This window comes from Rhincodon typus, chromosome 25, assembly GCF_021869965.1.
Source record: "Rhincodon typus isolate 14 chromosome 25, sRhiTyp1.1, whole genome shotgun sequence".
Lineage (NCBI taxonomy): Eukaryota > Metazoa > Chordata > Chondrichthyes > Orectolobiformes > Rhincodontidae > Rhincodon > Rhincodon typus.
The window spans coordinates 44,127,312-44,149,888 of record NC_063356.1 but is presented as its reverse complement, the minus strand read 5'-3'; the positions used below and the strand labels follow the sequence as shown (position 1 = coordinate 44,149,888).

General features: G+C 41.0%; 1 protein-coding gene across 2 annotated transcripts in view; it reads right to left on the bottom strand.

Moving 5' to 3' along the window:
• Window positions 1-524: 524 nt before the first annotated feature.
• Window positions 525-22,577, bottom strand: part of kdm5ba (lysine (K)-specific demethylase 5Ba) — a 174,395-nt gene continuing 152,342 nt past the window's right edge. Inside the window, exons 22-24 of one of the 2 annotated variants that reach the window (XM_048611957.1) lie at window positions 16,708-16,815; window positions 2,872-3,381; window positions 525-686 (exon numbers count right to left, since the gene is read on the bottom strand). In XM_048611957.1, coding sequence (XP_048467914.1) covers window positions 540-686; window positions 2,872-3,381; window positions 16,708-16,815 — 765 coding nt within the window. In that variant the 3' untranslated portion in view covers window positions 525-539. Of the gene's footprint in view, window positions 687-2,871; window positions 3,382-16,707; window positions 16,816-22,033; window positions 22,132-22,577 lie in introns of those variants that run through there. The other variant, XM_048611958.1, reaches the window with a different exon arrangement.

Sequence of the window (22,577 nt, the reverse complement as noted above, 5' to 3'; positions counted from 1 at the left end):
AAGCTACTATACTATTTCTCCACGGGAAGATACCACTGGATCCAGATAGAGTGTACACAATCATTCATTCTTCATGTTTGTGATACCGTAGACAGCTACCTTTTATTTGCCTGGATTTGGCAGTGATGCAACCATACATGAATTGAAGAAACATTAATAGAAATACAGCTTAGCTGGCAGCATATTGTTGTCATCCACTCAAAGGATACTAGTGGTTTTGTATATCATCTAGGTATGCTCACCAAGCAATGCTAGTTGCATGAAACCCACAACTAGCAATCAAACTGTAGATCTACTCTTTGGAAGCCTTGTAAAGACGGGCATTTCTCATTGCCATTGTCACCACCACCACCACCATTCTGGTACCCACTCATTACAGGTGTATCCAATTAGCACACCCTTATAAATTTCCCAGGCTGGAAGCAAGATAGGAAAAATAGTATTCTTCAAATGAGATTTTTTTAAATGGAATAGATATGACTGCAGCCGCTGAATGTGAATGTGAGATGTGGCATCATCTCCTCTGCCAGCAAGATGTGTTAACATGTGAGAATATAACCCAAGTACAAACCTTGAGCTGGAATGCAGGTCTGCCATGGAGGTCTGTATCTTACAATCTTCTCCTTTTCAAATGGATTGGTATTACAAACTGCAGTAATAAGCTCACTCTCATTGCCAGAATTCACCTGAATAGATAAAAGTCTTGTGTGATACATAAGAAAATTAACTTTCAACTAAGCAGATTAGTGAAGGCAGAAGATAAAGAGAACCAATGTTAAAAGCAGAAAGTGAGGGAAAGCTCAGGCCCGGGAGCATCCAAAGGACAACATATTAGACTTGGAATGTTATTGCTGCTGCTATCAAACCTGTTGAGCACCTTTGCAATTTGTTTTTATTTCAGATTTTCAGCGTTGTAGCAATTTACTTTTATTTGAGAGAAAGAAGTGGTCAATCACACCGTATAATTTGACAGCAGTTAAAATTAGGTTAGCTAAGGGTTTTGATGAAAAGTTAAGTATGTGAAAAGTTAACTTTTTTTCCTGCAAATGCCACCCCAACCCATGGTGGGAGAAGGGGTAAACAAAGGAGGGGCAAAAGGAAACAAAGTTGCAGAGGTAGCCCACAATTCCACAGACTAATGGATATACCAATGCAACGAAATTTAACAAAATTTAAAACATCAACAATTGCACAATATATAATCAGTTAAGATGATGCTCATGTAGACAGGACCCAGAAAACTCCATCTGTCCATTTTGTACAAGCAATGTGCATTGAGGAACTTTGTTTTAACCTAGTATGTTTTGCATGGAGGCCCATATAAAGATTGCTAATTTAAGTGAGGTTTCCTCTTCAAATGGCACTCTATGGCATCAAGTTGCTCATTTACAAATTCTTAAGTGCCTTCCCTCTTAATATCAATTACTTTTCTCCACTAACAATTTTACCCACTCCCAACTCTGATGTGAATCTATACTGAATAACCATCTGAATGAATTGCATCATCTCATTTCTTTCTATCATAGAATAGTACAGTACAAAAGCAATCCATTCAACCTAGTGGGTCTTTTTGAAGAGCAATACAGTAAAGTCCTCAACCCCCTCCCCAACCTACGTCTTTGATACGCAATGAAAAGTTTGTTTCTTTCATTTTCAAAGCCAATTTCTGCATGCGTCCCTCAAGTCTAGCTACTAGCTACCAAGTTTTTCCCTTGAATCATACAACAGCACTTTTAAACCACTGTATGGCTCACAATTTGCTGAGCATTTCCTTCAGCAACGCAACTCTTTTTAAAAAAAAAAAAAAAAAAAATCAGGCTGTCCAAAACTTCAAAACTGCTCTCTTTGGGACATCTTTTTTCTTTTGTCTGAATAAGTTTTCTTCCCTCAAGTGTGTGCAGAACCTCAGTTCTATGGTTACCGGCTACCATATCTTATTTTGTCTAAAAGACATTCTTCACAGATGAGCCTAATTTACAAATATTGACACAAATTCACGTTCGTTCATACATTTCAAGAAAATATTGCTGAACAACGAACAGGAACAAGAACAGAGACACAGACAATAATCGTGTTGCCTCTACTCCTGCTATGAGCGAGCTGAACAAGTTTGGATAGGATCCAAACTGGCATATTCTAGGCATTTTCTATCAACCGACTCAGTTACGAGTTCTGGAGTAGATGGGACTTGAACCTGTACTTTCTGCCTCAAAGTCTCCACAACAGTCCCTCCCTGGCATATACTATGATTCAACTAGTCAGTGCTTTAACCTGGTGATCTTCTGGACTGTGTCTCTGTGGTCCAGTGGTCATGTCCTTACTTCTGACCTGAAAGGCTTGGAATCAAGTACTACCTGCTCAGGAGGTGTTTAAAGTGTCTGAGAAGATTTATCATAACGTGTCTGAACTGGTTGATTAAAAATATCTATAATTCCTCTGTTGTACACATCTTCCCACAACACAAGAAAAATTTATCCTTTGACAGAGAATTCCCCTGATCACCTTAAATTCCTACAAATCTCATCCCTGAATAAAGTTTCACACTTTGATGCTTGTTCAGTACTACCAGGCCATTTCTGAATTTTTCAGTCGTCCTAAATCGGCATGCGTCTTTTGCAAACACACTCAAAATCCAATAATCAATCGGCCAGCTTTGGGGTTCCATCTTTGTATTGGAGTATGTGCAGTATCTAGTCTTATTAAAATTAAGTAGAACTGTATCAAGATTATTTTCAAGCAAAACGCAGATCCTGAAATTCAATTAACACCAAGTTATAGAAGGAGCTAGTTACTGTAAAAAGAAATAGAATAAATATTATTTTCCAGGAAAGGGACAGCCTACTTCAAAGTATTCCTTTAGTCTGGTCTTACCTGCAAGTTACCTTCAGCCACTCGTTTCTCTAGTTCAGTGGCAGCCATTTGTTTTGTCATTCCCTGCCATGCCTGGATTGCTACTTGTGATGTTATTTGGGCCAAGCGCAGTTCATCTCTGCTAAGAAGCTGCTCTGTCCGATGTTGCCAGTTCATAGCTCGTTCAAAAACATAATTTAGTGCTTCACCTTCTGGCAGTCTGACAGGAATCTTTTGTACTGTCGTGAGTAATGGGAGGATTTGCTCAAATGATGGTTTTTCTGATCGCTGACAAAGTGGGCAGAGCCAGGGTAGCTCCCCATGGTGAGTATTCACCATTGAGACACAGCTGCTATGGAACCAGTCTTTGCAAAGCTCACACTGCAGCATGGAGCCAGTTGCAGCCTTCTGACAAACACAGACCTTTGTTTCCATACAGTCCATATCAGAGAGAAATTTCATGGAATTTGCTGTTTGGAGGGAGCGGAATGACTCCATTTCCTTTAGTCTGGCTTCATGGAACGATGCCACCTATAAATCAGAAAAATAAATAATCTCGCTAACACATTCTGACAATAAGACGATTTCTCATTGAATTGTCCCCACCGTCAGGTATACGTCAATTACTTATTGCTTCGCAGCACTAGAACCAATTCCCTGATAAAAAGCAACACAATATAGTGGACTTCTTTTCCTGGGTACCAGCTCTAAATGAAAGAAATTTGATGATATTGATATAGTGTTAAGTGCAACACAACACATCAGAAACCAGTAGTTTACAACACATTCAGCTTATTGCATCAGTACTAGAGCCACATTCAAAACTAATCTCATTATTTTGCTTTGTTTCCAGAATATTGTACCTTCTTCCACTTCAAAGGTCAGTCCAATAATCCCTTCAAAGAATCATTGGTGGTAAAGTATTCCAAGCGCCAACAATATTGTGCAAGAAATTTTTGCAAAGCTTACAATGGGCTCTGATTATTTAAAATCACTAACAAGAGGAAATAGTGAAAAGCTATCAAACTCTTCAAACATTTGAAATGCTATTTCTTTGGACCCCGTTTCATATACATTTGACATACACGAAACCTCCTCTTAAGTTGCTCTGCTTGAAGTCATTCCACTTCAACAATGCTGATATAATGGCATTGGTATGCACACAAGATAGGACCTTCTGGCTTAGTGTCTATTTTATAGTTTTCTCACTCATGCATTATCCTAGTGAAGCCACTTGATAAAATATATTTCTTTCTATAATGGGGTGCTCAATGCTTATGGACTGCTAAAAATCTAGCCAACTAATCTATTAGATAAAATTTACTTCCACTATCTTACTCATACTATATGTATTTATAAAACTGAAAATTCTGTAGGACTTCACTCTTCCAGGGAATTACCCATTTGAACTTTTGGGGGTCTCCGTTCATCTACATCCTTCTTCCCATTTCCGTGTACACAACTATTCCTTGTTTATTTCTCCCAATGTTTATGATCTCACATTTTGTTGTGATGCAAGATATTTAATCAAATTCCTTCTGAAAGTTAAGGAATATATGGACCATATATCTTTTTATTTTTATCATTTTAAAAACTGGGAACTAAATGAGAAAGAACTGTTATTAAAACCAGCGTTTGAAAGAATGGCTGCAGTTTGGAAAGCAAGTAACCTGATACCCATGGCAGGCACTGTAAAGAATCAGGAGGCAGACTGGGAAGCATGGTCTGTAGCCAGTTCTTGTTGGGGATAAAACAAAAAAGTGACATCACAGGAAGCCTATAGGTTAAGAACCAAAAAAACTGCAGATGCTGTAAATCAGAAACAAAAACAGAAATTGCTGGAAAAACTCTGCGGGTCTGGCAGCATCTGTGGAGAGAAGTCAGAGTTAACATTTCAGTTCGAGTGACCCTTCCACAGAACCTCAGTTGTGATGAAGGGTCACTTGACCTGAAACATTAAGCCTATAGGTTCTTTGGCTAGTATTGGGAAGGGGGAATTTGAAGGCAGAAAGATCAAATTAAACACCAGACCTGGCACAAATACCTGCTTATGAGTCAATATTAACTGGCTGAAGCTTAATCTGTTCAGAATGATGAAAAGACAATAAAACCAAAATCTATAAAACAAGAGGAAATGAAACAGAGAAGAAGTCATAGGCAGCAAGGTTCTGAAGTGTCACTGGACTCGAAACATTAACTCTGCCTCCTCTACATAGATGCTGCCAGGCTGCTAAGTTTCTCTCGGAACTTCTGATTTTGTTTCAGACTTTCAGCCTTCGTTTATTTATTTATTATGCATTGGGCTCAGTGGTTAGCACTGTTGCCTCACAGTGCCAGAGACCTGGGTTTGATTCCACCCTGGGGCGACTGTCTGTGTGGAGTTTCCATGGTCTCCCCATGTCTGCATGGGTTTCCTCCGGGTGCTCCGGTTTTGTCCCACAGTCCAGACATGTGCTGGCTAGGTGGATTAGCGTGGGAAGTGCAGAGTTACAGGGATAGGTTGGGGAGTTGGGTCTGAGTGGGCTGCTCTTCAGAGGGCTGGTGCTGACTCAATGGACCCAATGGCCTGCTTCCATGTGGGATTCCATGATTCTAATATGCATTATAGATGATATTTTGGTTATAATTTTTCAAAATGCATGCGTTTCCGGGGAAGTTCCTTCAGATTGGAACATAGGCAATGTAACTCCTTTGTTCAAAAAGGGAAGGAAAGGAGAAAGCAGGAAATTACAGCCCAGTTAGATTCACATCTGTCAAAGAAAAATAATAAAAGCTATTGTTAGTCACTACAACAAGGTACTTGGATAAGTTCAAAGATAATGAAGCACATCCAATATGATTTTGTCAAAGGGATATCACATGTTTAACTAATTTAACTTCTTTGGAGTAGTAACTTGCACTGTAGATAAAGGGAAACCAGTAGATGTATTGTACTTAATTTCCAGAAGACACGTGATTATGTGTCACATCAAAAATTATTGCAGAAGATAAAAGCTTATGGTATAGGGGCTTAACATATTGGCATGGATAGAAGATTGACTAGCTATAGAAAGCAGTGAATAGGAGTAAATTGGTCTTTTTCAGGCTGGCAGAATGTCATGAGACGTGTCACAGGATCAGTGTGGGGAATTCAACTCTAAAACCATTTATATAAATTGTAAAATGAAGGGACCAAAGGTACAATAGCTAAATTTGCTGATGACAAAGACAGGTAGGAAAGTGAGTTGTGAAGAGGACATAATGTGCCTACAAAGGGATAGAGATAGGTTAAGTGAGTGGGCAAAGATCTGGCAAATGGAGTACAAATGTGGAAAAGTGTGAATTTGTCCATCTTGACAGAATTTTTTAAAAAATTATCTAAATGTTGAGAGTTGCAGGGCTCAGATGTCAAGTCCCTTTCACTAGGCTGTCCCCTACATTCCTTCTTACTCACCCGCCTTGAATGACTTTCTATACCACAGTGCCACGGTCAGTCAATTCATCCACCCTGCAGTCCTTTATTTCATCCAGACAATCTAAAAGACACTCAGACCAGTTGGACAATTGCAAAGGATTAGGCTCCGGCCTTCTGGATTCCCTTTCCTACTTCATTTGTTGTCACATTTCACTGTCCCAGAACCCTGATAAAAATCAGACAACCCCACCCTAGGAGGTGCGACTGCCTCTGATACGAACAATGTAGATAATTCTCACCCTCCCTAATGGGTTGTTGTATCAGTAGTTCAAACTCTAGTTCAAACTCCGAGTCAAAGCTGCTCAAAACTTACTGCAGATGTGCTTATCCTGGACCAAACTGGTATTCAGGAACGCTCATATGCTGGAATCGTGATCCATCACCTATCCTGAGATCTTTAATGTGTTTTGAGGGACTACTTAATTATTTTATTCAATTTTATATTTAGTTAATGTCATTATGTATTTTATTAACCTTACCACCATTTGATATGCTACGTTGAACCTTACAATAGAATTTATTCACTTACCGTATACTCACCAAATAACCAGTTTCTTTACCTGTAGCAAAGTAAAATTAAATCCCGAGTCTAAATAAAATGTAATGCAAAATCAACAAAACACCTTTTTCCCTTCCCTTATATCCCCTAACCACTTAACTCTGGAATTGTATTGTAGGTTGCTTTAAAGTTGGCTAATTTTATTAGCTCCTAAAATAAAAGGCCTATCTGACTGCCTTAATGAGTATCCAGTTTCAGCTGCTAATCAAGCTGCTCTCTCACACTCGACCTCATCACCACCAGTCATCCTGCCACAGATGCTTGTGTCCGTGACAGTATCAGTATGTATTACTATCGGACAGCCTTCTGGAAACATGGCCAACCTTCACATTGTGCATATCCTCCATCACATTCTATGGCACTATAACCTCACCAAATGAAACAGATTGTGAACAAACGACTTTTAGCCGGTGACAAGTGGTGTTCCGCAAGGGTCAGTGTTGGGACCACAACTTTTCACTTTTATACATTAGTCTAGATGAAGGAATTGTGGGCATTCTGGCTAAGTTTGCAGACGATACAAAGATAGGCAGTATTGGGGAGGCTGCAGAAGGATTTGGACAGGTTAGGAGAGTGGGCAAAGAAATGGCAGATGGAATACAATGTGGGAAAGTGAGAGGTCATGCACTTTGGTAAGAAGAATAAAAGCATGAACTATTTTCTAAATAGGGAGAAAATTCAGAAGTCTGAAGTGCAAAGAGACTTGGGAATTCTAGTCCAGGATTCTCTCAAGTTAAACTTGCAGGTTGAGTCAATAGTCAGGGAGGCAAATGCAACGTTGGCATTTATTTTGCGAGGATTTGAATATAAAAGCAGGGATGTACTACTGAGGCTTTATAAGGCTCTGGTCAGGCCACATTTGGAGTATTGTGTGCAGTTTTGGGCCCCATATCTCAGGAAGGATGTACTGGCCCTGGAGGGAGTTCAGAGGACGTTCACAAGAATGGTCCCAGGAATGGAAAGCTTAACATATGAGGAACGTTGGAGGACTCTGCGTCTATACTTGATGGAGCTTAGAAGGATGAGGGGGGATCTAATCAAACCTTACAGAATACTAAATGGCCTGGACAGAGTGGATGTTGGGAAGATGCTTCCATTGGTAGGAGAGACTAGAACCCGAGGGCACAGCCTTAGAGTAAATGGAAGGCCTTTTAGAATGGAGATAAGGATAAACTTCTTCAGCCAGAGAGTGGTGAATCTATGGAATTCGATGCCACAGAAGGCTGTGGAGGCCAGGTCATTGAACACATTTAAGACTGAGATAGATAGGTTCTTGATTATCAATGGGATCAAGGGTTACAGGGAGAAAGCGGGAGAATGGGATTGAAGAACTTATCAGCCATGACTGAATGGCGGAGCAGACTCAAGGGGCCGAATGGCCTAATTTCTGCTCCTATGTCTTTTGGTCTAAATCTAATTCCAAGACTGAGCATCAATAACATGCTACGGAGCACCAGCAGAAACATAACTGTATTCCAGCACAATCCGTAACATCATCGCATGGGCTATCCCCTATTCTATCATTACCATCAAACGTGGAGGTCATCCTAGACTGCTAGAAGAGGGGAGGAGGACATGCTAGGAGCAGCTACAAAACAGAGATAGTAAGAACTGCCGGTGGTGAAGTCAGAGATAACACAGTGTGGAGCTGGAGGAGCACAGCAGACCAGGTAACATCAGAGGAACAGGAAAGTTGACGTTTCGGGTCAGGACCCTTCTTCAGGAATGGGGCAGGGCCAAACTGGAATGGCCTGGATGTAGATTGGAGTCCAGTTCCGTAAGCAGGTACTGAGAAAGGCAACGTGGCTGTGGTGCCCGCTTTGCTTCAGAATGTGGTCGAGCAGTTTCACGGCTGAAGAGATTACCAGAGGGTTGCAGTGGGGGTGAGATCTACTGAGGTCTGTCCAGGGGGAGGAGGATAACTTCAAGGTGAGCATCCCTAGAAGAGGCTTCACAGTGGGGTTATAATTCACTCAGAGGTAGTAAGAACTGCCAGTGCTAGAGTCAGAGATAGCACCAGTGTGGAGCTGGACGAGCACAGCAGGCCAGGCAGCAGAGGAGCAAGAAATTTGATGTTTCGGGTCGGGACCCTTCTTCAGAAATCATTCAGGCTGCTTGGAGCTTGCGAGTAACTCACCTCCAAATTCCCCAAAGCCTGTCCACATTCTACAAAGCACAAGTCAGGAATGTGATGAATTACTCTCCTTTTGTCTGAATGAATGCAGCTCTAACAACACTCAAGACTTTGATACCATCCAGGCCTAGCAGTTGCTTGATTAAAACGACAATGGTCAAACATTCATTCTTTCCACCACCAACGCTCAGTTACAGTTGTGCACCATTTAAAAGATGCACTAAAGTAACTAACCAAAGCTCCTGAGACAGCACTTCCAAATCCATAACCACTACTATCTATAAGTATAAGGGCAGCAAATACATGGGAACACCATCACCTGCACATTCCCCCTAAGCAACTAAGCATTCTGATTCAGAAATATACCAATTTTTCTATAGTGTTTCTGGATCAAAATGGTGGAACTCCCTTCCTAATGATATTGTGATATGCCCACACCAAACAGATTTCAGCAATTCAAGAATGTAGCTCACTCGCAACTTCTCAAGAGCAACCAGGGATGGACAATATATGCTGGCAAGCCAGCAATGTCCACATCCCATAAATAATAAAAAATTACTCCAGCTAATGTGCCATACTGGACAAGTCAGATCCCAGAATGAAACTAGGATTCAAAGATCATATAGTTAACTTTTGCAGTTGATTAATGTGGTGGTTGCCGTAAGTATAGTCATAACAGGCTGCAGATGTTCTTTAACAACATACGTTTATCGTACAAAAGAAATAATCTGTTACGATCTGTTTTGAGTGGCGTATTTAGTCCTTTTTTTTGAAATGAAGAAAGGTTGAGACAGAGGTGGAGAGCAGCCTGTCCCAATTCAATAAAGTAAACACTTTGGCAGGCCTTGGGTTTTTTTTAAAAAACGTTGGAACAGTAGAAACAGCACGAGTCGGTAGAGTCTGGCTCCCACAGAACCAGGGTTTTAATTTAGCTTTCAGTAATTGTTGGGGTTTGGAAGCTGGCTGTGGAAGATATCGCTCTTTCTCTGCTACAGCTAAAAAGCTTGCATTCTTTCTCTCTGATAGAATTGTGTGAGACATAATCTATTTGACTGATTTTGCCTTGGCCAAGGGTGTGTTTATGGGACATTACTATATTGCAACAGTTGCTGCTTGGATTATTTAACTGCCATCATTCTGTTAGGTTTTCCACTAGAGTTAGTTACAACAATTCCTTTTTCTTTTGTTCATATTTTAACTAAAGGGTAAGAATAAAGGGTGTTTTGCTAAAAGCTGAATAGTGTAACCAATTGAATTACATCTGAAACACAACACCTTACACTTGTCTTTAAATAGGATAAAAGTTAGGGTCTAGGCCACTTCCTTGATATACTTGAAGGGAGAGGGTTGGTCTTGCCCATAATAAAACAAACAACTAAACAAACCAAATACAGAAGACAGAAAGAAAGATCTTAACGTCAAAACAATGTTTCAACCCATTTCTCAACATCTTCTGTAAAATGGGTTCAATCACAGAAATATCACTTTCGCAACTAACACCAGCAGCCAGAAGCGGGGACGCCAGTGACCAGCAGCCCGGTGCGGTGCATGGTGGCAGTGAGCCAGTGGAATATGGCGGTGCCAGTGGAGTGGGGCAGCATCCAATGGTCAGACCACGTGGAAGGCTCCTCTGCTGGTCTGATATGGACAGACCTTGGACAGAGACTGCAATATTTGACTTTTTGTCTTTTCTGGCTTTCTGACCTATGACTATTCCATGTATAGCTTTAATGTAACTTTTTTTCCCCCCTGTTTCTCTACTTTGTAAATAAGGACTGCACCTTGGTAAGCTGTACTCGAGATAACGCTGTGTTAGTGACATTATTACACTAACTATTCTTATAACTGAAGACGTTGTACATACGTACCATGGTACCTAAGATGGTGCTGTAAGTGGTGACTTAGCAACTTTTCACTGTACTCATGCGAGTGCTTGAATAAAGCTAATTCAATTAAATTTTTTAAAAATTCAGTTATTTGGCTTGAACAATGGAGACAATTTTAAGGTTCTTTTAGGAGTCCTCTTGACACTGGTCAGTCAATTCTTTTGCTCTAAACCTTTCCAGCTCTGACGACGAAGATTGTCGTGCCACCTTTTGTGCCTCAATTCTCATGCTTTGGAAACTCTAGGATAGAAACTACTTTTGCTGAGGCGACTGGTTATCTGTTTTGAACTGAAAAGAAAACATAGGTCTTCTGCTAGGATAAAACATTCTCTTTTGAACTCAACGGAGTCTTTCTCAATTAAAACTTTGAACCTTCTATTACGAAGTGGAAACCAAACTAATCGCTAATAATCTTTACTCTATTAGTCATAATCCAAACTGTGTAAATAGTTTATCCATTAACACTACTTCAGTCACTTTCTTTTTTGGTATAGATGTATTTAGGTCACTTCCAAATTGACCCCCAACCTTTTAAAAGGACCTTCACAAAACTGATCCATGGGGCATTATCAGGGAATCAACTCTGGATCAATGGACAGTGCAGGAGGACATGCCAGGAGCAACATTAGGCATACCTGAAAATGAGGTATCAACCTGGTGAAGCTACAAACAGGACTGCTTGCATGCCAAACAGCAAGCGACCAACAGAGCTAAGCAATTCCACAACCAACAGATGAAATCCAAACTCTGCAGTCTCACTGAACAATTCACTAGAGGTGGCAGCACCACAAATAATCCCAACATCAATAATGGAAGGGCCCAATACATCGGGGCAAAAAGAGTGCAGCAAATTTCAGCCAGATGTGCCAAGCAGACAATCCATCTTTGCGTCTTTCAGAGAACTCCAGCATCACAGGTACTCATCTTCAACCAATTCAGTTCACTCCACACAATGTCAAGAAATTGGTGAAGGCACCTGACACTGCAAAGGTTATGGGCCCTGACAACATTCTCACAGTAGTACTGAAGATATGTGCTCCAAAACCTGCAGCACCTCTAACTAATCCATTCCACTTCAGCTACAACATTAGCATCTACCCGACAACATTGAAAAAGCAGGACAAATCTAACACAGCCAGTATTGCCCCTCAGTCTACTCTCAATCGTCAGTAAAATGATGGATTGGGTTGTCAAAATGCTATCAAGCATCTCTGGTTTAGCAATAACCTGTTCATTGATGCCCAGTTTGGGTTCTGCCAGGGTCATGCAGTTCCTAACTGCATTAGAGGCTTGGTTCAAATATGAACAAAAGAGCTGAATTCAAGAGGTTTACTGAGAGTAACTGCCTTTGAAATCATTTGACCCAGAGTTGTATCCAGGAGACCTAGCAAAACTTGAGACAATGGGAATCAAGGGAAAAACACTCAACTGGTTTGAGTTTAACCTGGCACAAAGAAGATTGTTGTGATTTTTGCAGGTCAGTCATCTCAGTTCCAGGATATCACTACAGAAGTTCCTCAAGGTTGCGTCCTCTGCGCAATCATCTTCGGCTGCTTCGTCAATGACCAAACCTTCATCAGGTCAGAGTTGGAAATAATTGCTGATATTTGCAACATGTTCAGCAACATTCATGACTCCTTAGATACAAATGTTGGCCATATTCAAATGCAGCAGGACTTGAACAATATCCAGGTGTGTACTGACAAGTAGCAGCCAACATTAAGGCCTCAAAAATATTAAGTAATGACCATCTCTTAACAAGAAAGAATCTAATCACCATTCTTGGACATTCAACAAAGTTATCATCAGTGAATCCTGGAGGTTATCATTGACCAGCAACTGAACTAGGCTAGCCATATGAATATGCTGGCCACCAGAACAAGTCAAAGGCTAGGAATCCTGCAGTGAGTAATCCAACTGCCTTCCCAAAGCCTATCCACCATCTACAAGTGTTATGGACAAGATCAAACCCCCTCAAAACATTTTAAGAAGATTAGCCTAGACCCCAATATTTTCTTATTTTAAAGGCAAGTGCCAGGCATTGCGTTCGGATATAATTCAATTAGTCAAACTATCAGTCTTGAAGCAAAAACGCACTTTACTCATACACTTGTTAATATACAACAAAAGAAAGAAGAGATACTACAGTGCGGAGCAGGCCAGGCAGCAGAGGAGCAGGAAAGTTGACATTTCAGGTTGGGACTCTTCTTCAGAAATAGGGGAGGAGGAAGGGAGCTCAGAAATAGAGAGAGGAGGGGTGGGGCTGGAGAATGTAGTGGGATGGTGATAGGTGAGTGCAGGTAGGGAGTGGTGGGGATTGGTCAGTGGGATGGGAGGGGTGGATAGGTTGGAGAGAAATGGACAGGTTGTGTCAGGTCAAGGAGGCAAGGATGAGAGGGTGGGTTGGTCATGGGATGAGGCTGGGGGTGGGGAGATTTGTCAACTTTCCAGTTCCTCTGATGCTGCCTGGCCTGCTGTATTCTTCCAGCTCCATACTGTGTTATTTCTGACATCAGCATCTGCAATTCTTGCTATCTCTAAAAGAAAAAAAAAGAGGAAATGGGTATAAATGAACTCCACTGGAAAACTTAACAGAATAAGAGATTATTTAACTACTAAAAACAGTAATTATTCCAATATAGTAACATCCTATAAACACATCTTTGGCGTAGGAGGGGTAACAGGCATCTTCTCTCTAGGGTGGGGCATTTCAAGACTAGGGGGCATATTTTTATGGTGACAGGAGAAAGATTTAATAAAGACATGAGGTGTAAAACAGATTGTCTCACATGGAATTCTCTAGTCCTGGAGGTAAAACATCAAGAGAAAACTCAGAATAGCAGGGAGAGATGTTCTGCAGCTTTCAAACCCAGCATCAAGATTCCATCAACCGCTACTGAAAAACTAAGATGAAAAATCCTGGTTCTGTGAGAGCTTGACCCCATTCATTCAGGCTGCTTCTATTCTTCCAACTTTTTTTTTTAAAAAACCCAAGGCCTCTCAAACTGTTTACTTCATTGGCCCTAAGTAACCCAAATCAGTATATCTGACTCAACCTTTTTTCATTTAAAAAAAAAACCAGGACAAAATACCCCTCTTAAAACCATAGTATCATTACATAGGGCACAAGTCAGGAGTGTGACGGAACTCTCCATACTTGCCTGGATTAGTGCAGCTCCAACAACACAAGAAGCTTGACACCATCCAGGTCAAACAGCTCATTTGACTGGTCACACACCCACAAACATTCCTATTCCACCACTCAGCAGCCAAGTGCATCACCTACACGATGCAGTGCAGAGTGACAGAGTGACAGTCTGTTCCAAAGCAGCTCGCTTGATGAGGACCACATCCACAAACAACCACTCCCTCCACCAATGCTTGGTGGCAGCAGTGTATATTATCTCGAGATAAACTGCAGAAATTCGACAAAGATCCTGAGGCAGTGCCTTCTAAGCCCACTACCATTTCCATCTAGAAGGAGATAGAATCATACAGTCAGACAACACAGAAACAGACCCTTCGGTCAAACCAGTTCATGCCGACCATAATCCGAAACTAAACTAGTCGCACGTGCTGCGCTTGGCCCATATCCCTCCAAATATTTCTTATTCATGTACTTATCTAAATGCCTTTTAAATGCTTTGTAACTGTACCCATATCCATATCTCTGGAAGTTCATTCTACATACAAATCACTGTGTAAAAAAATTGCCCTTCATTTTTTAAATCTTTCTCCTCTCACCCTAAAAATATGCTCCCTAGTCTTTGAAATTCCCCACCCTAGGGAAAAGATGCCTGCCATCTATACTATCTATACCCCTCATGATTTTAGAAACTTCTATAAAGTCACCCCTCAACCTCCTATGCTCCAAAGAAGAAAGTCCCAGCCTATCCTTATAACTCAAATCCTCCAGTCCTGGCAAATCTTTTCAGAACCATCTCCAATTTAATCATATCCTTCCTATAGCAGAACGACTAGATCTGTAGACAGTAAATGATTTGGATCAGAACATGGTCAGTAAGTTTGTGGATGAAACCAAAATTGGTGACATAGTATAGAGTGAAGAAGGTAAATTTACAAAGGGATCTTGATCAAATGGGTCAATTGGCTGAAGAAATGGCAGATGGAGTTCGATCTGGATAGATGTGAGGAATTGCATTTTGGGACAAGGGTAGGGCTTATACAATTAATAGTAGGGCCTTAGGCAGTATTGGAGAACAGAGGGACATAGGGTGCAGGTACATCATTCTTGGAAGTTTGCATCATGTACAGACAGGGTGGTTAAAAAGGCATTTGGCCTACTTGCCTTCATTGCTCAGTCCTTTGAGTATAGGAGTTGGGAAGCCATGTTGAGGTTGTACAGGTCATTGACGAGGCCTCTTCTGGAGTACTGTGTCCAGTTCTAGTTGCCCAGTTATAGGAAAGATATTATCAAGCTGGAGAGAGGTTAGAAGAGATTTACCAGGATGTTGCTGGGTATAGAAGGTTTGAGTTATAAACAAAGGCTGGATAGACTGGGGCCTTTTTCCACTGGAGCACAGGAGGTTGAGAGGTGATCTGATAGAATTTTATAGAGTAGTGAGGGGTAGAGATAGTTAGTGGTTGTTGACTTTTCCCTAGGATGGGACATTTCAAGACTGGTGGCACATTTTTAAGGTGAGAGGAGAGAGAATTAAAAAAAGACAAGACTTTTTTTTTTTTTTTTTTTTTTACACAGAGGGTGGTTAGCATGTGGAATTAACTTTCTGATGAAGTGGTGGATGCGGGTACAATTACAACATTTAAAAGACATTTAAAAGACATTTGGATAGACACCTGAATAGGAAAGGTTCGGAGGGATTATGGGCCAGGAACAGACAGGTGGGACTAACTTAGTTAGATAGATATAGACTGATTGGACCAAAGGGTCTGTTTCTGTGCTGTATGACTCTACTCCAAAATTCTAACGTCCTCTACTGCCTCAACATAACATCCAAATTCCTATATTCAAATGTCTGAGCAATGAAGGCAAGTGTGCTAAATTCTTTCTAAATCACCTTATCTATGTGTGATGCAAACTTCAAAAAATTAATGTTTCTGAAACTTTGGGTCTCTTTGTTTTACAACATTACCCCCAAGGCCCCAATTATAATTGTACAAGTCTTGCTCTTGTTTGTTTCACCAAAACGGAATACCTCGCATTTATCCAAATTAAACTCCATCTGCCACTCTTCAGCCCATCGACCCAACTGATCAAGATCTCTTTGCAATCTTAAATGACCTTTTTCACTGTCCACTTGTACCACCAATTTTGGTGTCATCCGCAAACATACTAACCATGCCTTCTATATTCTCATCTAAATCATTTATATAAATGACAAACAAAAGTATGCAGCCAGCACCGATCCCTGTGGAACACCATCACCTGCAAATTTCTCTCCAAGCCACTCACCATCCTGACTTGTAAATAAATCACTGTTCCTTCAGCGTTGCCTGGTCAGAATGCTGGACCTCCTTTCCTAATGGCATTGAATCTCTACCTACAGCCTATAGACTGATGTAGACCAAGAATGCAGCTCAAATGCAACTAGGGATGGGCAATAAATGCTGGTCCAGCCAGCAATTCCCCTGTCTCTTGAATGAAGAGAAAAGAAAAAAGTTATTTGTGCAGGTACGAAGAGGCAAGATTAGTGAGCTAATTCCACAGATAACTTAGACACACGCACGCACGATTTAGAGACATAGAGCAACCAACCAGCTTCAAAATAGTACAAAACTGATATCAGTTACATTTTGTTAGTACAACATCAAACACATTGACCCATTACCCAGGTTAACTTACACTTTGTAGTTTTGGAACTTTCCCTTTTCCATTCTGTGAACTTTCTTTTGATTTCTTAGTTTTCTTTTTCAACCCAGTTGCACAAATGTCTGACCTGGGACACAGTACCTAAAACAATAAAAATCCTAATTTACCAAGAACATTTGGGAAGAGTAGAAAATGTCAAAGTTTGTCATGTCAAAGTTTGTCTCTCTATGAATACTACTGAATGAATCAATCAATTAATCAAAAGATCCTCTAATATTGCATCATCATAGGAACACAAGACTTGGGAACAAGAATAGTTATTAAAGATATAAGATCCACAGTCTGTAGATTAAGGTGAATAGATGGTCTTCAGTAGAGTAATGTGCTCTTCCTGTCAGATATGGCAGATTGGGGAGAATTTCAATGTTCCTGATGATTTTGTCTGCAGGAAGTCTGCTTGGCTGCAAATCCTATTGGATCATATGCATTAGATGGAGTAGCATTTACAGGCAATGAGGAATTTACAGGAGCCAGGGGCTGTGATGAATGGTAGTTTCAGGAAATTAGAAAAACCACAGGTTCGGTAGGGTAGGTAAGTTACCTCCAGGAGAAGTAGGCAGGTAGTGCAAGAGTCTACTGTAGCCACCCCCATCTCAAAGTATGCGGTTTTGGAAACCATAGGGTGATGGGACTCTCAGGGGAATACAGCACTGACTCATGTTTCTGGTACCAAACCGGGCTCAGGTTCCAAATGATTAATTGTTGTAGGGGACTCCCTTGTCTGGAGACACAAGCAGACATTTCCGCGGCGGAAAGCAAGACATCAGAAAGATTTGTTGCCTCCCTGGTACCAGGGTCAAGGATGTCTCAGAGAGGGTGCAGAATATTCCCAAAGGGGAGACTGACCAGCAGGAAGTTGTTCTACACATTGGTACCATTGACATAGGAAGAGAAAAGGACAAGGTTCTGAGAAGAGAATATACAAAATTAGGCAGAATGTTGAAAAGTAGGTCGTCAAGGGGAATAATATCTAGATTACTGCCAGTGCCACGTGCTAGTGAATAAGAATAGAAGGAGAACGCAGCTGAATGCGTGGCTGAGGAAACAAAGAAGATAGGAGCAGGAGAAGGCCATTTGGCCCTTCAAGCCTGCTCCACCATTCTTCACGATCATGGCCAATTGTCCAACTCAATAGCCTAATACTGCTTTCTCTCCATAAACTTTGATCCCATCCGTCCCAAGTGCTACATCGAGTCGCCTCTTGTATACATTCAATGTTTTTGCATCAACTACGTCCTGTGGTAATGAATTCCACAGGCTCACCACTCTTTGGGTGAAGAAATATTTCCTCATTTCCGTCCCAAATCATCTACACCAAATCCTCATACTGTGACCCCTGGTTCTGGACACACCCACCATTGGGAACATCCTCCCTGCATCTACATTGTCCAACCTCGTTAGAATTTTATAAGTCTCTACGAGAACCCCCCCCTCATTTGTCTGAATACTAGCAAAACAATCCCAACCTAGTCAATCTCTTCTCATACTTCAGACCCACCATGCCCGGAACGAGCCTGGTAAACCTTCACTGCACTCCCTCGAGAGCAAGAGCATCCTTCCTCAGAAAAGAGGAGAAAGATACACATTTTTGTTTCATTGGAATCTTTTCTGGGGTAGAAGTGGCCTGTATATGAAGGATGTGTTGCACCTGAATTGGAAGGGGACTAAAGTACTGATGGGAGATTTGCTACAGCTACTCGGGAAGACTGAAACTAGTAGCAGGGGTGGGGAGGAGATTGCAAAAGACAGAGCGAGAGAGTCCCAGAGAGATCGTGAGAAAATAAATCAGTCTGAGGCTGATGCAGTTGAGAAAAGGAGAACACAGTCAAGGCAGGAAACAACAAGGCAGAGAACGAGGTAAGACTGATAAATTAAACTGCATTTATTTCAGTTAAAGAAGCCAACCAGGTAAGGCACTCAGGGCATGGTAGGGAACATGGGACTGGGATATCATAGCTATTACAGAAACTTGACTCAAGTATGGACAGGACTGGCAGCCTAATGTTCCTAGATGTAATAGGAAGGATAGAACTGGGACAAGAGAGGTAGGGGAGCGGTGTTTTTGGTTAGTGATACCATTACAGCCGTGCTTAGGGAAGATATTCTGGGAGTACACCCAGTGAATCTATGTGTGTGTAACTGAGAAATAAGAAAAGGATGATCACCTAATTGGAATTGTACTATAGACCCTCCCAATAGTCAGCAGGAAATTGAGAATCAAGTTTGTAAGGAGAACTCAGGTCATCTGTAAGAATAATAGGGTTATAATAGTAGGGGATTTTAACTTTCCAACCAGACTGGGAATGCCATAGTGTTAAAGGCTTAGATGGAGAGAAATTTGTTAAGTGTGCACAAGAAAATGTTCTTATTCAATGTGGATGTGCCTACCAGAGAAGAAGCAAAACTTGATCTCTTGGGAAATAAGGCAGGGCAAGTGACTGAGGTGCCAGTGGGGGAACACTTCAGAGCCAGTGATCATAATTCTATTAGTTTTAAAATAGCAATGGAAAAAAATGGACCTGATCTGAAAGTTAAAGTTGTAAATTGGAGGAAGGCCAATTTTCACAGTATTAGGCAAGAACTTTCAAAAGTTGATTGGGAGTGGATATTCACAGGTAATGGGATGGGTGGACAGCTGGAAGTCTTCAAAAATGAGGTAACGAGAGTCCTTAGACAGTGTGTTCATGTTACTGTGAAGGGCAAGGCTGGTAAATGTAGGGCATGGTGGATGACTAGAGAAATTGACGCTCTGGTCAAGAAAAAGGAGGAAGCATATGTCAGGTATAGACAGCAGATATCGAGTGAATCCCTGGAAGAGTATAAGGGCAGTAGAAATATACTTAAGAGGGAAATCAGAACTTGGGGAAATAAATAATGATATCTTGGGAAGTGTACATATTACAAAAGAGTTGGGTCAAGTGCCTTATAATGCATAAAGGTGGATAAATCCCCAGGACCTGATCAGGTGTACACCAGAACTCTGTGGGAAAGTAGGAAGTGATTGCTGGGCTCCTTGCTGAAATACTTGTATCATCAATCGCCACAGGCGAGATACCAGAAGACTGGCGGTTGTCTAACTAGGTGCCATTATTTAAGAAAGATTGTAAGGAAAAGCCAAAGAACCTAGATCGGTGAGCCTGACGTCAGTGGTGGGCAAGTTGTTGGAGGTGATTCTGGGGGACAGGATTAATATGTATTTGGAAAGGCAAGGACTGATTAGGGATAGCCAACATGGCCTTGTGCATGAGGAATCGTGTCTCACTAACTTCATTGATTTTTTTGAAGAATTGATGAAGGTGGATGAAGGGAGAGAGGTGGGTGTTGTCTATATGGACTTCAGTAAAGCGCTCAACAAGTTTCCACATGGTAGACTGGTTAGCAAGGTCAGATCACATGGAATACACAGAGAGCTAGCCACTTGGGTACAAAATTGCCTTGACAGCAGGTGATGGTGGAGGGTTGCTTTTCAGACTGGAGGCCTATGACTAGCAGTGTGTCGCAAGGATCGGTGCTGAGTCCACTGCTTTTTGTCATTAATATACATGATTTGAACTTGAATATAGGAAGTACAGTTTGCAAGTCTGCAGATGAAACCAAAATTGGACGTGTAGTGGACAGTGAAGATTACCTCAGAGTACAACAAGACTTTGATCAGTTGGGCAAATGGGTTGACGAGTGGCAGATGGAATTTAATTTCGATCAAATGAGAGGCGCTGCATTTTGGTAGGGCAAATCAGAGCAGAACTTATATACTTATTAGTAATGTCCTGAAAAGTGTTGCTGAACAAAGAGACCTTGGAGGTCATAGTTCCTTGAAAGTGAAGTCACAGGTAGACAGGGTAGTGATTTGGCATTTGGTATGCTTGCCTTTATTGGTCAGTGTGCTGAATACAGGAGTTGGGATGTCATGTTGCAGCTGCACAGGACATTGGTCAGGCCACTTTTGGTATACTGCATTCAGTTCTGGTCTCCTTGCTATAGAAAAATGTTGTTAAACTTGAAAAGGTTCAGAAAAGATTTACAAGGTTGTTGCCAGGGTTGGAGGAAATGAGCTATAGGGAGAGGCTGAGTAGGCTGGGGCTATTTTCCCAAACATGTTGGAGGCTGAGGAGTGACCTTATAGAAGTTTATAAGATCATGAGGGGCATGGATAGAGTGAACAGCCAAAGTCTTTTCCCCAGGGTAGGGGAGTCCAAAACGAGAAGGCATAGGTTTAAGGTGAAAGGGGAAAAGATTTAAAACGAACCTAAGGGACAACATTTTCATGTAGAGGGTGGTGCACACATGGAATGAGCTACCAGAAGAGTTGGTGGAGGCTGGTACAATTACAACATTTAAAAGGCATCTGGATGGGTATATGAATACAAAAAGTTTAGAAGGATATGGGCCAAATGCTGGCAAATGGCACTAGATTAATTCTGGATATCTGGTTAGCATGGACAAGTTGGACCAAAGGGTCTGTTTTTGCGCTGTACGTCTCTATGAATATGGCTTAAAATCATGGCTAATCTGGTGTGGTCTCATCTTTACTTTCCCATGTTCATCCCATCTCAACTTCTCTATCGAAAAGCCGTTTAACTTTACCTTGAATACTTTTAAAGATCTTGCCCACCGTAATGAAATTTCTCATTGCTCTTAAGTTACAGCTCTGAATATTTAGGTCTGTTGGCTCTCGTAATAGCTAAGACTCTAGAATTCCTGATGCTCTGTGGTTTGAAAACCTTCAATAAAACACTTACACATGTCCCTCACTTTATCAGTTAGCATATTCACAGTTGCAATCTGTTTTGAGCATTATACCTTCCTGACGATGACTTGCATCAGCTTAAATATTTCCAACTAATTGCTTATTAATCACATATGTAATTGGTGAAAAAATTGCTGAAAGTGATGAGGCATAGTTTGGGTGCTAATGTTTTAAGAATCTTTTCTGCAATGCCATAACTTTACAATTATTCATCTCAAGCCCTCCATCCCTAACTCAGATCAGGAAAATTCATGTACACAATGAAGGTAACATAACACTCAATTCTGTCATAGCATTCAACTTTTCAACAACTTTTGTCTTGAAACGTTTGTAAACATACATGATTTACAATTGCTTTCTTTTCTGACAGCCTGTTAACTGTTATTTAATTCTGCAATATGCACTCATCCACCATGCACAATACTTTCCCACAAAGGATTTAGACCTTTCCCAATGTTCATTTGTAAATATAGACAAAACACAAATTACGTAATTATAATGAATATAATACCCAGTAACAGAGAGACTTGAGTGACTCCAGTTGAAACACGGCCAGCAAAGGTTTGGGCAGGATGAAATTCAGGTCAGGCAAAGGTTTGACCATAAATGGATTCAGATCTGCCATCAGTTTGGAAAGTTGAAATTCTGTTCTGATATCAGGGTTTGAGAAGGACAAGATTAAATCTTCCAATCTTGCTTATATATAGGGATGGTGCCAAAGGACTGTAAAATTACAAATGCTACCTCGTTCCTTACAAAATGGTGCAAATATAAACACAGCAACCACAGCCAGCTAGTTTAACTTCAAAGCAGTGGAAAAGCTCTTAAAACTGATCATTCAGGACAAAAATAACACAGTCATTTAGACAAGCGTAGTTTAATTAAAAGAAAATCAAAACAGTATTGTTGAAGGCATGTCAAGTTTAATTAATGAGTATTTTTGATTAAGTAACAGGAAGGATTGATGAGTGGAATGTGGAAATTTCCATTGACCTACAAAAGACAGGTTTATCCCAAACTGAAGCCCATGAAATAAAAAGGGGCAATGGCAAGAGATAACAAGGTGTAGAGCTGGATGAACACAGCAGGCGAAGCA